This window comes from Empidonax traillii, unplaced genomic scaffold (assembly GCF_003031625.1).
Source record: "Empidonax traillii isolate 1590-97213 ecotype Southwest subspecies unplaced genomic scaffold, ASM303162v1 scaffold98:size2021230, whole genome shotgun sequence".
NCBI lineage: Eukaryota > Metazoa > Chordata > Aves > Passeriformes > Tyrannidae > Empidonax > Empidonax traillii.
The window spans coordinates 1,157,650-1,174,401 of NW_020955291.1; the positions used below are offsets into that span (position 1 = coordinate 1,157,650).

At 39.2% G+C, this 16,752-nt stretch overlaps 1 protein-coding gene across 1 annotated transcript in view; it reads right to left on the reverse strand.

Moving 5' to 3' along the window:
* INO80C (INO80 complex subunit C) overlaps positions 1–15,205 on the reverse strand; it is a 29,131-nt gene extending 13,926 nt beyond the window's left edge. The window contains exon 1 of the mRNA XM_027881884.1: positions 15,041–15,205. Coding sequence (XP_027737685.1) covers positions 15,041–15,172 — 132 coding nt within the window. The 5' untranslated portion in view covers positions 15,173–15,205. The remainder of the gene's footprint in view (positions 1–15,040) is intronic.
* Positions 15,206–16,752: the final 1,547 nt, after the last annotated feature.

Below are 16,752 nucleotides of genomic sequence, written 5' to 3' on the forward strand. Positions count from 1 at the left end.
ATAAAAACACTGCAGTAAAGACTTAATCTAAGCCATCAGTAACTATGTTCACCCTCTCCCATTAACTGAAGTCCACGCTGCCACATCTTCTCATGTTACCCCTCTCTGTTCTCCTCCTCCTCCCAGTATCCCCCAGGCACAGAGCAAGCTTGATTGGAATAGTATGTGTTAAAAATCATAGGCAGCAGCTCAATTACAGGCTTCTTACAGGACCACTTGTGCAACTTTATTCCCTCTGAAAAGTTGTGTTTATGTGCTTTAGCTGAATTTTAACTACAACCACAGGGTGACTGGTTGGCAACCTCTATCCCACCTCAGACAGACAAGAGCAACAGTGAGGGGATAAGATTCTATTCTGCATTTCTTTTCACAAGACTATCTATTGAGTATTCAGTGCATCCCTGCTCGATGGGACACTGCCCTGCCTGGTATGTACTAGGACTAGGTGACATTCACCCAAGGGAGGAAGCTGGCTGAGGACTTCACTTGGTTGACAGCAAAAATTTGACAGTGAAAACCTACAGCAAACACTTGGGAGTCCTAATAAGTTTGTTGTAAGAGCAGCCAAGCCTGGAGAAGAGACCTAAGTTGAGCTTTGCTACCTTAACACTGGTTTCTTTTGAGTAAAGCCAAACCCCAGGAATGAGCCTAGTTTGGACTCTGCTGTATGTGCTGTCTGTAGTGGGAGAAACCATGCTGGGAGGCTGCCTGTTCATATACTACTTTCAATATTGGATTTTGGTAGAACTAATAATTTTTTTTAATATATTTTGTTCCAAATTCCCTACTGCAGAGGTTTTCACATGATTTCCAAAGATTGCTCCATCTGTCTGGTTTTATTTAGAGAGAGAACAAGAAAAACTTGTAGACCACAGAAGCTGAATTCTTTGTTTTGGCTGTTTCTAGGTGGAATCAACATTGTGGGGTTTGGGATGGGTGCCTGTGATGGGGCTAAATACCAGGTGGAATTAGCTTATGAAAGTGCTTGTTTGACTCATGTTTGTTTTTTGTTTTGTTTTGTTTTGGTTTTTTACCCAGCAAGGATTAAAACTCTGCAATATATTCTGAAGTATCATTTCTTACCTATTTCTGTTTTGATTATATTTTTTAAGAAGTTTTTTTATTATTATTATTTTATACTAATAGGATTTTATGAAATAGAAAAGTCAAAGACATAAATATGTGCATTTCTGGCATCCTATCACCACATACCATGCATGTCAAGGCTTAGAAAAAAGTAAAGAATTTGTGCTGCAGGTACACAATGATAACCAGTGGCCATTTCTGCTAGCTGTTACAGTTTTACGTTCTAAAACAAAATTTAAAAACAGAAGGTAACTGAACAGTGTGCTGGTAAAAGAAAACTTAAATCCATAAATAAATTCCGTAAGAACTGGAAAGGGAGTTTCTAGTTTAAGGAAGTAAAAACGATACTGAAAACATTGCTGCAAATCATTCATCTGTTATTTTTAACAGTATAATATATATATACAGGAATTCTAGATGAAGGTGATTACATACATTGTCTTTTGGTTTGGTGCTCTTTCTGCATTCAGTATTTCTGAAATGCTGGCTTTGTCCCACAGTGATGACTAGGGACAGTATGTCACTGCTGAAAAACAAGTAATAAGAAGGCTCTGGTTCTAAATCAAGCCCTCACCCTTGGTGATGACTTTGCCCCAAGCAGCCAGTTTGGCTTACTGAGGAATCCACTTGTCTCCAACCTTTGTATATGAAATTCAATAAGCAGTTTATATTATTTTTACTTACTTTTGGTAGCTGATTTTCATAATCACAATACTACTACAATGTTGTTTTAACTCAGCTTCAATAATGGCATATGTCTAATTATTCCTGTAGTAGGTTACTTCTAAAGCAGCAATATCCAACTTGTAACAATTTACTCAGCTTTTAGTTGAGTGTAAGTTCTGTGATATCCTGACAGAGCTGTGGCATGCAGCCAGGGAAGAAAATGGTAATTTATAAAATCGATGGATAATACCTGTATTTTCACTAGCAGACAATTACAGTGAGTGAGAATGCCACATGGAAACAGAGCACGAATGTCACCAGATGACAGCAGAGATGATATGAGCAGACTTTTTAAAATTGGGAGTAGATCTTGAATGTCAGCTATTTAACGGACTGCCAGCTAATACTGCTCATATTGGAACATATATTAAGCTGTTTGATTAATATATTAGCTTTCACTACAACAAGGCTGGCTCATGCTCTTGCACATTCTGAATATTTAAATCATTTAACTTTGCATGATGACATGACAGGAGCCATTAAAACTTGAACACGTACCCTCTGGCAGACAAAAATGCAGCTCTTTACATTGCTGGGTATAATTCATAGAGAAAGGTGTCAGAATTAGATGTGCTTAAGCTCAAGTTAAAATGATGGATAAAAAAATTTTTCATTGCCAACATTCTTACCATAGTATATTTCTGAAAGCAAACTCACTGAGGACTCAGAATGTAAGAGTGAGGAAACAGCACTCTATTGAACAAGGTTAACTCCATGTCTGTGACAGAAGGGTTTGTTGGAAACTTATTCAGTAAGATATATAAACAAGTCTTCCTCATCTAATTGCATTTTACTAGTTCTTGCATTCAGCAGGAAAAACCTTTTTCCTCTTCCTTCCATTCACTAAAATAAAGCCAAATAAAATTTCCCCAGCCTCTTCTCTCTCAGCACTCTGGTACATGGTAGCATTTTAGGAATGGTCTCCTTTCACAGAACATCTTACCTTATTTTGGGATAGGATAAAAAGTAGTTAAGCTTGAAAATGTTCAAATGCCAGAAGGGGAAAGCCCCCTAATTTTGCATATTCACAGCAAATTTTGTTCCACAGGGCAGTGAAAAACTGAATTTACTAAACAAAAAAATCCCTGAGTAGTAGCCAGCTGAAACCAGCTATGAAGTACAGTGCAGATCATTGTCCTTGATTTCAAGCAGCTAGTAGGACTGGCAATATATTCATGTATATGGTGTAAATTGGGAGTAAACCCATTAAAGTCAGTGGATTTAATAATTATCAACTCATCTCAAAAGACAAAAGTCCCAGTATAGGTTTCTGCTTCTACTGGCATCAAAAGTAAATCTCCCAAAGGCCTGACAACAAAAATATTTTTGTTTAAATTACCACATTGTGCTCAGATGCTACTGCTGCTTTCACTTATAAAGAAAGATGAAGCAGGGTTGCTAAAAGCAAATATAACAACACAAAGCTTGAAATTAAATTGTTGGATTATTATAATAATAGTCTATAATTCCAAGTACGTGTTACTAAATGTACTTCTTCTAAGCATTCCCGAGAGGACTTCTGAGTAACATGCCAAACTACTTATCTGTGCGAGACTTACAAAATCTGCCCTTCCTAAAGCAGTAGTTCTTTCCAACTTGCTGAGTATTTCTGCTGAGTATCAGGAATTAATCAACTACACAAATTAACTCCAAACATACCAATAAATTTAGCTATAATCTCTGCTATTAAGTATATAAGAGTTAGGAGGGAGGTTCTGAAGCAGGACTTGGAAAATATTCCAATGCAATCTAAATAAATAAAGATAATACATAAAGAGACATGCGATGTCCAGATAGCACTCTTTACCTCATGCTTTCGAACTTTAGCGGCTTTGAGGTGAGTTAAAACATCTCACATTTCAACTGCCTTAGAAAGGCTGAATAAAATTTTACTCATGCACTAAAAGATTGGACTGTCACAAAGTGATGGATGGCTTTCCTATGCTCTCTGTAGGGCATTTCAATACCATAGACTCCAAGTGCTCTTGATTAAAAGGCGACATTCTCATTTAGGGCCCTGTCATTGCCTGAGCTTCAAACCATTATCATTCACCTGCACTGGTGCTTCCAGTGACAAAATACTTACCAAAATGTATAAAATACTAATTACTTTAGTCACTTTGATAGAGGTATAAAACACCCTAACGCAAAGCTCTATTATGCTGTGTGAGGGTTTGAATTGAAAATTAAAAATGCAGCCAAAGGGAGAATAAAATTTTAATTACATTCCCCACCTCTCAAACATTTCTTAAAAACCTAGGGGAAAAAAATGTAACGATTTCATGACACAGGATCTCCTTTCATAATGGTACTGCTCACTTAAAAAAACAATAATTCAGAAAAACTCAAGTTTACTTTCTTCTCTTCAAAATTATTAAACTATCAAACACAGAAAAAGACCAACAAGCTTCAATAAAAAACTTGGATTTATTCTCAGGAGATTTCAGATGCCAAACACGTTTTTCCATTTAAAACTTTCAAGTACTGTGATAGGCAAAGTTTTATAACTTACAGATATTTAAAGGAAAAAAAATTACTGTTTCCTGTGGGGAAAAGCCTCAAATAAAATGTAATTGGGACGCAACTGTGAATAGCTTCACGCTATTCCAGAAAAGCTTGCTTTAATTTGCATTTGCCACAAAGCTGCCTTCGGCTTAAATAATTGCCAAGGATCTCTTACTTTTAGATTTCATTTGGTGGATTGGGACTACTCCTTGCTTATAAAGCTTGACAGTTTTCTTTATTAAGAAAATTGTAACTTGGACAAATTCACAAGCTGAATGGTGCACTAAAGCACCTCTGAGCTAAAACTTTCAGAATATATGGAATCAAAAAGCACATGTCAGGTCATACTTTCACCAAGGGTAAAAGTGAGCCCAGCTAACAGTGTATTTTGATCCCTCTAGAGAAAAAAAAGGGCTTCTAAATTGATGAGCTTTAAGACTGAAAATGGATGGAAGCATACTAGCAAAAAGGACTACAGTAAATCACAATTGAATTTTTATAAAAACTGCCAGTACGTTCCTTTCTCTATGAGAAAAATTCAGTTCAGTCAAGGACTTTGACTAAACTGCTTTTTAAAGTTTAAAATACATCATTTGATACAGAACAGTTAAGGTCAAAGTATTTCTGGAGAAAAGAGTGGAGGATTACAATATGCTCATGTGCTGTTAACATTATAATGCTGCTCAGGGAGCATACCAGAATCCCTCTGTCAAGTAACAGGCTTCAGCCAAGGCAGAAGAAGGATCCAAGTCCATTCATCTACATGTGACTGAATTAGGGACAAGCAAAGCAAAAAGCTATTGGCTCCTATGACTGATGAGAAAGTAATTTCTTCTGGGGGAAAAAAAAAAAAAAAAAGAAAAAAAAGAAAAAGAATCAGTTTCCTGGTTGTAGTTTATTCTGTAAAACATTATCCATTCTGACAGGAAACAATGTTTGAGTAACAAAGAAAAACAAAACAACATTTCTTCAAGGAAAGGCTATTAATTAGTTTCAAGTAAAAACAGAGTGTATCTTTCTTTCAGAGCTCCTATTCTATCTATTTTGCTTAGGAAAAAACATGCTGGGATTAGAATTGTCAAATTTTACCTTCAAGATGTTACGGACTAACTGAAAAACCTATACAGAAAACAAAACTTTACTTATGCATTTTTCCTAATTTTTACACATTTTATCACTTTCTTCTGTCTTTCTTGTCCCTTTAAGTAGACAAAAATTTTACTTCATTTCTGCTAACTACACTGCTACTGCATTGCAGTCTAAAGTTACTCAGAAGAAGGTTTTTCCATTTGTGTACGGGTACATAAGACAGTCATACTCGAACACTATCTCAGAAAGACAAAGTTTAGGTACACTGATGTATGGAACATTCCACTTCTACAGGAACTGAGAATGGAAAGAAACATTCTTTATATAAACCTTCAAAAAGTTATCAAAGGCATCACAGAACGTATCAGAGTAGTAATTGTATCAGATGCCCTAAAGGTTTTTTAAAGAAGACAAGAAAAGAAATTATACCTTAGTTTTTAAAATCCTTCAGACTACAAATGCCATCTTTATTGTTTGTCTCATATTATGAGACAAAAAATCTGGTTGCACATGCCCTGAATACTGCATTCACTTTCCTTCATCCAGTAAACTTAACACCAATCATTCCAGCTTGAAGAGAACACCAGGTCTCCTGTACTCAGCAAAATTGTAGGTGCATTATCCTACAGATACCTACATTTAACTGGATAATGAAAAAAAAAACCCTGATGACTGAACTAAAATAAACATATGGCAAATTCTAATTTAGATGAAAATAAGGTAATACAAGTATTTATTTTAGGCTATTTTGAGGCAGCTCAGGAGGAAAAGGGAGAAGAGAGTTGTATGGTAGAGCTAATTTCAAGGCAAATTTCTGAAATATTTCTGCAGAGACATTTGCACAAGTAGGTGGTTGTTTACTCAACTATAAAAGTTCTGTGGCACTTCACCCTGATACTATACACTGAAGTTGAGGAACTGCAGCAGATCTGAAAAGCGCCAGACAGTTCAGAGTTTTGCTTATGCACTTCTATCCCGACTGCCTTTTTTGCTGGACTTGAAACAGAACAGAACTATTATTAAAAGACTTGACTTTTCCACTACATTAGAACTAGTGAAGTTTTGGTATCACATCCACTATAATAGGTGAGAGAAAAACATAGTATTTCATATTTTGTGGTGGGTTTAATAGGATTCTATTTCAAGACATTTCCCACAATGAATTATTCAGCAAATAAAAAACACCTTTTGGACATATGAAAAGGATGAGAATAAAAAGGGCAATTCTATATCTGTAACAAAAGGCAATTCTGGCTGCAACATATAGGTTTAACAAAAATTCACAAGAAAATGGAATTTCTGACTTGAGAAAATTCAAGGTCATTAATGTGAGACTCAAACTAGAATTGCTAATTCTAGATTATGTAAACAAAGGTAATCAATTTAAGGAATAAAGCCTTTCCAGATTACTAGTTTGGTTTGAGGAGCCTGAATACACTGCACATGTCAAGGAAAAATTGCCTTCTCCTATTCCAGTTTGTTGATTTTAAGAGTTAATTTTGCTGTAAGAATATTGTCCTGTCCTTTCCAGGGAAGAACAGTTCTACGAAAACTTAAACCATTGCTACAGTGTAGGGAGAATTAAATACTGTCTAAATGTAGTCATTGAATTTTGTGGTCATTTTCATATTTGAACCTGCCCATGGAACAAGTGTACAACTGCTTGTTGTAGGGAATGGACACACCCATCTTAATCACATAAATCAAATGTCTGAAAGTTGACATGGGAACACTAAATCACTGAAGCTGGAAGGAGTCTCAGGAGGTCACTAGCCAACCTCCTGCTCAAAGTAGGGTCAAAACTGACCTCAGTCTAGACTTACAGGGCTTTGTCCCAGCAGGTCTTGAATACTTCCAAGAGCAGAGATTGCACAGGTCTCTGTGCAGCTCTCCATCTCCTTGGATAGAAATCAATACCCTACAAAATAGAAAATACTGGTTTTATTAACAAAAAGCACTTTTCTTCATGAGCAGTCAATATAACTCATGTTAATTACTGCCCTAATTTCTGCATGTCCCAATTCGGCAGTATTTTGCTGCAGTCTTGATGGTTTCAGGGTATAAATGTAACAAAGTTTTTAAACAGAGGGGTCATCTTTTACTAAATGTACCTGTTAATCTGGAAAATGAAGACAAGTTTCTGGATGGACTGCATACCAATACTGACTCAATAGAAAGCTTTTATGGCACACAAACTTAACACAGTTTCCTAGAGGATGTTGACTACCTCCTTCTTTCACCTAAATGATTAGAGTTTTCACATAAATTTCTCCCTTGCCTGACGAACATCCCCTGTGCTCCTGGGATGCCAGTAACCTTTTCTTCAAACATGGTCTACTTGATACATACCTAACTAAACTTTAAGCAGTCACTCTGTATTTAACTTGGGAAGTTGCTGTTTCCGATTTGAAAAAAGACTTGAATGATTCCCAAGGAAAAGTGATTTTCCTTGCCACGTGGTCACGCTTCTTCCTTGTGCTACATCCAACAGCTCTTAGACTCCCTGTGAATCAGTTCAGCTCATCAGTGCAGTAGAGACAATGCAGCTTCCAGGAGAGGGGGAAGCTTTGGTAAGTTATTCTGACTTCTGACCTCTATCAGTGGGAACAGGTCTGGTGAGTACCAAAGCTGGTGTGATGCTGGAAGCAGGAGCATGCAGCTCAGACTTGTGGAGCAGGATAACAGTGAAGAAGATAGAAGAAGACTTGGACTCTTTCTTTTTTGATAAGGACAAACTAATGTATTGCCTAACTGAGCCTCTGGAAGTTGCAGGTAGGCTTTCCAGTGAGGCAACAGATGCTGTTCATGGATATGAATTCTGCTGTCAAGGCCAGGTGTATTTCACAACGCAGTGAGTGTCACAACTTTTATGGCTTTCTGCAGGTCTATATAAACAGCCAACCTTTAAATTTGTTTTCTTGGAACGTTTGAAAAATGTGCTCAAAACCCTCCCAGGTTACCAAACTAATATTTCTATTAGCCTTTCTAATCCAAAATGAATACATTGACATAACTACCAGCGCCTTGCTATAGCAAGAAATGAACTTACTACCTAACACAAGAATTACACTCTAGAAAAAAGTGAAAAACAGTCTGACACCTCTTTAAATCTGCACTATCTAGACAGTTAAGTTATTCCATGTTTTCTTTTGCTAATCTGAACCTTTTAAAGAACAAGCTGGATTCTGAGATCACTTTTCAGGATTACTACCTCTCAGAAAAAATGTCATTCTAAAGTACATGCATGAGGTGTTTTAGAATGCTCTTTCTTTCTCAAAAAATAACCCGTCCTATTTTAACTCCTTACGATAGAAGCAGTGAGCCATCTTTATTAACTCTCCTAAGTTTCTTCCATGTTTATTATTAATCCTGAAGTTAGGTGTGATCATAGTAAAACTCCATTTCTGGTTAGCTAAAAGAAAGAATAAAATTATCTACTAGGATAAGTGGAGAAGAGTAAAAAACCCAGGACACCAGCATACTGACACCCATAGTAAAAGCCAACACACATGTGCTTTTGCCTTTCTACAACATAACCCATCTGTGTTTACTCTAAATTTAAAGTCTAATCACATTTGGTTGGGGGCTAGATAATTCTCTGAGACAGGCACAGTATGGTTTAGAAATTCACATACTTTTACAATTACAGATCATCTGAAGCCTTCAAAATGTGATAAATGTCAAGTAAAGTCAATTCTTAGCTCTGTTTTGACAGTCTCCATTTTAACCTAGATTGCTCTATAAAAACAATTCCCTTTTTAAAAATGAAGCTAAACTTAAAATACACATAAATTTTGACAGATTTCCCTAGAAAATCTGCTAATTGTCTTTTAATTACTATTTTTCCCCATCAGGCACCAGAGAGATTCTGGATCTTTAACAGATTTGACTTCAAATGTGCAAGTGACAAAAACTGGATAATCCTGGCTCTCATTAGTGAACTGCCAGAAAATAAGATGGTTTTTTGGATGAGTATTTCAGCTATTCACTTTCGGCTTTGTTGTAGGAAGTATTTTTGTGGTGCAGTGTCTGAAAGGATTAGGAGATGTAAGCAGTGACCCTCTGAGAGCTTCATACAGGGAACTGTAGGTTTGGGGGATTTTCAGTGCTCTGGTGACATGCAGTGTGATGCCAGAGTATGTTACCTACGTGTGGGATACCTATCCAAATTTAAATGCCACCTGCTAAAACTCTTGTTGAGACATGCCAATTTGTTTTAAAGTGGCTGCTAGTTTTGTAAGAGCCAAGACTCTTGGGTAGGGTTGGGAAGAAGTGTGCAAGTGGCTGAACTTGAAGAGCTCACCTTAGCAGTTCTTATCAGTAACTAGCAATCACCTGCAATGTATCATGGTATCTATACTTTATCAAATTAAAGTGTCATTTAAATCAATTTAATGACATTTGAATTAACATCCCATGGGAACACATTATCTCTTTTAAAGATATCACTTCAAGTAAGCAATAGCTTCAGACTGGCACTGCTTCATTGGTTAAATTCACATATTTTCATTTACTGTCATAATCTTAAAGGTTGAGAGATGTTTTAACACAAAAAGTGTAGTCTAATGCATAATGACATGATAGCTTTTTAATAAACTGACAAATACATTTGTATTTATATCTCCCTACTATCATGCTGTGTCAGGTTCCCTCTGTCTCTTTCAGGCACTACTAAACACTACTTGTTTATTAAATTTCCAACTACCTTCTGTAATAGAAGGTCTTACGTGGAATGGTCATAAGGTTTTTTAATATAATTATTATGCCATGCTGCACTATAGCAGATATATGTCCCAGAACATAGAGAACACCTCACTAGTTGCAGTGGTACTCACCAATTCCGTACTTAAAATCCTTCACCCTAACCTCATTTTCCAGGAAATTACAGCCAGATCAAATGGACTCTTTAAAACAAACAAGTTATTTTTAAACTGATTTGATTCTTTCCTACTAAAAGTTATAGACTTGGTAAAATAGTGTAACAGGAGAATTGATCAAATTTACTGATGGTTCAGGGTCCAATTCCATGCCATTTATGTACTGGGGTAAGCTCTCTGTTTTTAGTGGGCAGCTTCTGAGTATGTAACAGCAACCATGTATAAATTTAAGTACACTTGTTGAACTTACAGCTCTCTATCAGAACTTTGAAATCTTATGATCTTCAGTTTATGATATATAATCATAATTCAGTTACCTTTAGAGTAAAAATGGATTTCTAAGTGTATCTTCGAGTCACTTGGGTTTTTTCATGTTGTATATTAGAAGAGTTTATTTAAGAAGATGATAACTTTAAACCATTTTATTTTCTAATATTGTTGTATAACTTCTGTTTTTAAGCATAGAACAAGAAATACAGAAAGTGTTAAGTATACAAATCAGAGCTAGTTACATAAAATGAAGGTTACTAATACTGCTGAAATAATCCTAACTGTAGATAAAATCCATATATTTAATAACTTCTAAATATCACTACAGAAGTTCGGCCTTTATTTTCTAAATGGTACCAAGATCTGTTGCTGTTACAGCAATGGAGAGGAGGGAAGCAAAAAGTATTCTCTGTGTATTTCTGTAGTTTACAGGGCAGTTTACATAAATTAAAAATGTAAGACAAAATATGATGTCTTTTTCAAAGTAAAGTGTTTATTATACTTCATCAGGTTAAGTATAAAATTGCTGCACAAATAATGTAAGCAAATAACGATTTACCACAATATTTAGCATATTTTCTCTCTTTAATTGTCCTATGACAAAATCAGAGACTTTTTTTTTCCAAATCATTCTCTTATCTTACCGGAAATTTTATCTTTAAGCTTGTTGGATGTCATGGACAAGCATTTAGTTTCATTAATTACTTCTAGAACATACTCTTTTTAAAGATTCTTGTTGTTGTACAATTTATAAAAATAATGGTGTGAACATTACGGTAAAGAACCAGTGGCATTTTAAGATCAGTGTCAAAGATTCTAACACAGGCTAAGTGATAATAATTAAAGACAAGTCCACACAAGAACCAGCAGGGGAGCTGAATCAGCACAGCAGCTGTTGGGAACCACTGGGCAGGGACATCTGACTGAATGATGCTGTGTAAATCACTACACAGCACTGGTTTTGACACATTAATGTTACCATTTAATATACATAATAATCCTCAACATCGCTGCATCAAAGACTGAAGTATTTTTCAGTGGCACAACAGTATGGGAGGAATAATTGTGTAATGCTAATGAAAGTGAAGTAACCAATTTGCAATCATACTTTCCTGTAAACTCACTTTTAATTTTACATTTGTTAAATACAGACATTATATCCAAAAAGCATGTGTCTCCTTCTGCTGGCATGACTGACAAGCCCTAAGCACAATGTGCTTCCAAAACAAACATGACTCAATACCTTTGGGTCGGTAACTCATACAAATCACACAGAATGTTCTGAGTTGGAAGGGACCCACAAGGATTACTGAGTCCAACTCTTAAAGTGAACGGCCCATATGGGGATTGAACCCACAATCTTGGTGTTATGAGCACCATGCTCCAACCAAATGATGAAGAACGTTTCTTGGTAATGCTCCTAAAGTGTGTCTTAGAGAAAGTAGCAATTCACGTGCTGGATAAACATAATCAAATTGGGGCTTAAAAAAAATCTGTATGCTGTGTAATTCTGTGTGCCTTCTTGTAGGATACACACAGTTACTCAAAATAGTTGATTACATTGCTATGCTTAAGCAAATTTGTTATATTAAAAATAAGCACATTTTTCAAATTTACACTCTTACCAGATTGGCAAATCTTTCAGGATGAGCACTGTGATAGCTACTTGTGACACAGAGCACACAAAAGAAAAAAATAACTATGTGATTTGCAGAACTTACAAAAATCCTTTTTTGTTTAATTTCACAATGATGGAACAGGAGATGTGGGTACATTCCCAGTTGGAACAATGTGGAGTTTATTTTCACATAGGCTGGCACAAGGTTCTCAGCAAAAGTTACTAGTTAATATAATGGAGAGTCCCCAGATTCTAAAGTGACTCCTGAAAGTAGTTAGTTATAAACCTGTCAGTAGAGATTCTCTTACCTGTAGTTTGCTACTTAACTAAGGAAATAATTCACTATTTCTCTATCCCTTTCAGAATGTCAGTTTGCTTAAAATAGAAACCATTTAATTCTGAGCAGGATACATTTAGCTTCTAAAGGGCTGAAAATAGGTTGTAAAATGCTGTAAAAATATCAAAGGGGTTAATTAGCAAAGTGAATGGTCAGAAGATTAATAAATGTGACCTCCAAACTTGTGCTGAAAGTGGTGTGCGTGAAAAGTGTGTAATCAGACTACAAGATGAATGTCACTTGTTTAGAGTTAAAAAATAAACAAAAAATAAAGAAAAAATTCCACAATGATTGGATATTTGGTATATAATATATTCAGAAAAAGTATTTAAGTCATGGATGACCTAGTCCCTGACTGACTGAGCCACTTAAAGACTGAGTATATTATAAAAAAAGAGAGCATTAAGTGCTTGTTGACTGGCTACATTTTGAATAACTCATTAGACTAGAATTATTGTTTCATTGTGTCACAGGTTCCTTATCCAGGAAAAGTATATTACTCAGCAATTAACCAAGGTCTTTTAAGGACTGCTGGAGATTAAATAACATACAGCAGAAGAAGGTGTTCAATGATCAACATTTCTAACTCAAAAAAAATCAAAGCCCTCATTTCATTTCTGTTTGAATTGCCTCATTCCAGAGCTAGTCAACAACATTGAATGAGACTGTTAGAAGATCAACGAGCTTGTCTCATTACTGAGGTTACACTTTTTCTGAGACTCATTTTTAATTTTCCTTATTGAATTGATCTTCACTGCTGAAGTCAAAGAACGTATACACTGACTCGGACGTAGTGTTGAGAAATGACTTCTTTCTCCACTGAAATCACTTATGAGAAGAATTACAAAAACTGTTTATCACACACTATTGAAACCCAGATTGAGTAAGAAAGGCTCATAATACTGGAAGCTGTTCACAAGCTTTAGTTTGGCATCAACTTCAGAAACAGTTCTAAAGGTGGAAGGGTTTGGGGAATTTTTTTAAATATAAATTATTCTGTACACATTTAAATAATATATAAATATATAATGTTTTATATCTACATACACACACACACACATGCACAGAGCAGCCTGCTCCACAGGGGAAAATCCAGATTGTTATCTGTATTCCACCTTGAAAAAGCTGTCAAACATGATGTGGTGCAGTTTGTTAGTGAAATTAAGCACTACGGTGCATACTCCCTCTCCTAGGGATAAGCCCACCAGAGGAGAAACCATGGAACAGCCACAGGATGAAAACAAGTGTTACAACAGGATCATTCAAACGAGGAAGGGTTTCTGTCTGCGCTCTGGTATGTGCGCAATGGCTTTTGTTTGCCTGGAGAGAAGATATGCTGAAAAATGCATAAATGCTCCCCTGATCTGATGGCTCATGTGAAAATAAGCAACCTGACTAGCCAGTAGGGCATAGTTTGTAGTTACTGTTATAGTTCATGAAATATGACTAAAAAGAGTCATTTTTAGGGGAAAGAAAAAAGACAGTCGTTTTTTCCAACCCTCTTTTGACCACTTTAGCTACCAAAATCTTTCTTGAAGAAGTAAACCTTGATATACGGCATCTATACAGGTGTCGCATACACACTGACTCTGAACACTTTCTGGGACTTAGTTTTGGAGCATGAGATTCTACCATCATCAAGAGGCAGAAGACATTAACTGGGGATGGGTGGCGGTGTCACGCGATGCAGAAACAGAGTCTGTGCCACCCACTGCGACTGAGGGTTGGAGTTCAGGAGAAATTCACCCTAACAGCCTTTCTCTCTCCCCTAGCCCTGTTCCCCAAAACTCAGGCTCTGAAGTTACATCTTCATTTCACTTTTAACTCTTCTGCCCACTTAGCCCAACTGAGAGAAGGCCACCCGAGCTGCACACAGCAGAACTAGCAGCTGTTGAACTGTGCTCTGTCCAGCATTCCTGTCTCCTCCGTGACACACCAGCTACCTAGAACTGCGCACAAATCAGAGGTTTATGTGTGGGGGGGGTGTGCTCAGAACTCAGGCACAAAGCTGAAGGATGAGCGCGGGGAACAATGAACAGCTGCGGGGCAGCTGGATCAGCAAGTGTCACCGCACGCCTGTGTCCCCACACACTTTGCCACCACACTCGACATCTCCGTGCTTCCAAAAGCAGCATCCCGGTTAAGCCTTGCCTCTGACCCACACATCCGACCGGGGAAGGCGTGAGAACGACACCACCGGTCCGGCTACACACATCGAGGGGACATAATCTCCACGATACATCGGGGCGAAGGAAGCGGCCCGAAACTCGGCGTTCCAGCGCCTGGAAGGGACCTGTCAGCCCGAGGGACACGGCGGCCTCTAGGAAGGCACCCAGCGGTCGGCCCTTCTCCGGGGCTCGGCAGCTTCCAGTGTGGAAGGAGGAGTGCTGCGGGAAGCCAGGCGGGAGGTGGTGCCGTGTCCCGGGATAGCCAGCGGTACCGGGAACGATGACAGTACCGGCCGAGGGGGCGGGACAGGGAAGGGAAGGTTGCCGCGGCGCATGCGCGCTGGTCGCCCGCTCCCACCATTACCTGCGAGCCACCCGGGGCCGTCGCTTTCTTTTTCTTGGCGGGGCCGCCGCCGGTGCCCGGGCTCGCCGGGCGCTTCTTGCTGCGGGAGGCGGCGCCGGCGGGAGAAGCGGCGGCGGGAAGCAGGCTGGCCATGCCGCCCCGCTCGGCTCCGCGGCCGGCAGCGCTCCCCCCTCCCCGGGCGCGGCGGCGGCGCTGCTGGGGCGCATGCGCGCTGGGGGCGGTGCGGCCCCTCCAACCCCGGCAGGTCCCGGCCGGGGCGGGCGAAGCGAGCGGGGTGGTGGTCAGGGCTTGTGAGGAACCGAGCCTGCAGTCACCGCGCCCGGGGCCTCGGGGGGAGCAGCTCGGCCTCCTCCTCGTTGCCCTGCGGTGTCGCGGGCACCTCCTTGGAGGCCTGGCTGTGGCGGCAGGGCCGGCCCCAGGGAGCCTGAGTGCTGTGGGAGGCGATGGTGTGTCGAGCTGTGGGTTTGCTCGCCGTCGAAGGCGAGCGAGGCTGGAAAGGGCGCTAGGTCTGAGTCTGAGCCTTCTGTGCCAAAGAGGCCTTTGCAGGTGTGCAGTAAATAGCTGTGCGAGAGCCGGCTGAATTCAGGCTGTGGTTTTGGAGGTGGGGACCTTGTCACCACACTGTGCTGGGCGGGCAGCTGCTGCTGTAACCTGCCCGAGGTGAGATAAAGCTTATCGAAAAGCCCTCATAACGATGAGAATGTTGTGCGAGTCTCAGGCGTGTCACCCTTTGTTCCAGTTGCTTCAATAAAAGACGCAGAGTGGTTTAATTGCTCCCTTCAGTTCTCAGATGGTGAGCTCTGAGGACCCTAACCAGTAAGTGTTCCTTGTGGTCATCCACACTTAACTGTCTAAACTGTTAAAATTCAAGTTGCAAGTAATTACCGTTGTCATTAAAAAATTCAAGCTATAACTACAGATAGCTGGTACTTTTTGCCTTTCTGGGTAATTCATACTGTTACAGATGTGGTTGTTTCCACACTGTGTTTGCTGTAGTTAGTGTCCTGGTCCAGAGTTTTAAGCTCTTGTTGGAATCTGGAGTAATTTTGCCCTGGAGAAACATACGAGAATAAATTTGAGGGGACTTGGACTGTGCTCCAAAGTGTTTTCACAGCCCTTTTACTGTCTAGGCTGTTTCATGCCGTGCCCCAGAGAACTGGTTGGTGGTGATGTGGGGTTGCACACAGTTCTTAAGCTGCTTGATGACTGAGAAAACTTATGCATATGTGCACCTACATTCAACCTGCTGGTCAGCTTATCGCTGTATTTGTTTGAGCTACTTCTATGCAATGCCTGTCTTCTAGGTTTCTAGCTGCAGCTGTATGAGATCCTGCCCCAGCACATGCCTTGTGGAGAGGCAGAGGTCCAAGAAGTTGATATTCAGGCATAAAAATTAGGTCACATTTATAGACAGTGCTGTAATGAGGACAGAGCTTGGTCACAGTAGGGGTGCCAGGCAGTGCTGTGTAAAACAAAAGCTTTGAAGGTGGCCTGAAAAAGAGTTGAAAACAAAAGCCTGGACTTTTCAGGCTGTGTTCCAGGCACCTGTGTATGTAGCAGAAAAGCAGGACAAGATTTGCTTTCCAGGGGCATAAGCAAGGCCTTGTAAAAGCATCCAAGTCCCATATTCTCCTTCCCAACTGTGGTTGCTGTCTTTCTGTGTGAGCACACAGGCTGCCAGCAGCTTCACAAAGAAAACTGGTAAACTCAAT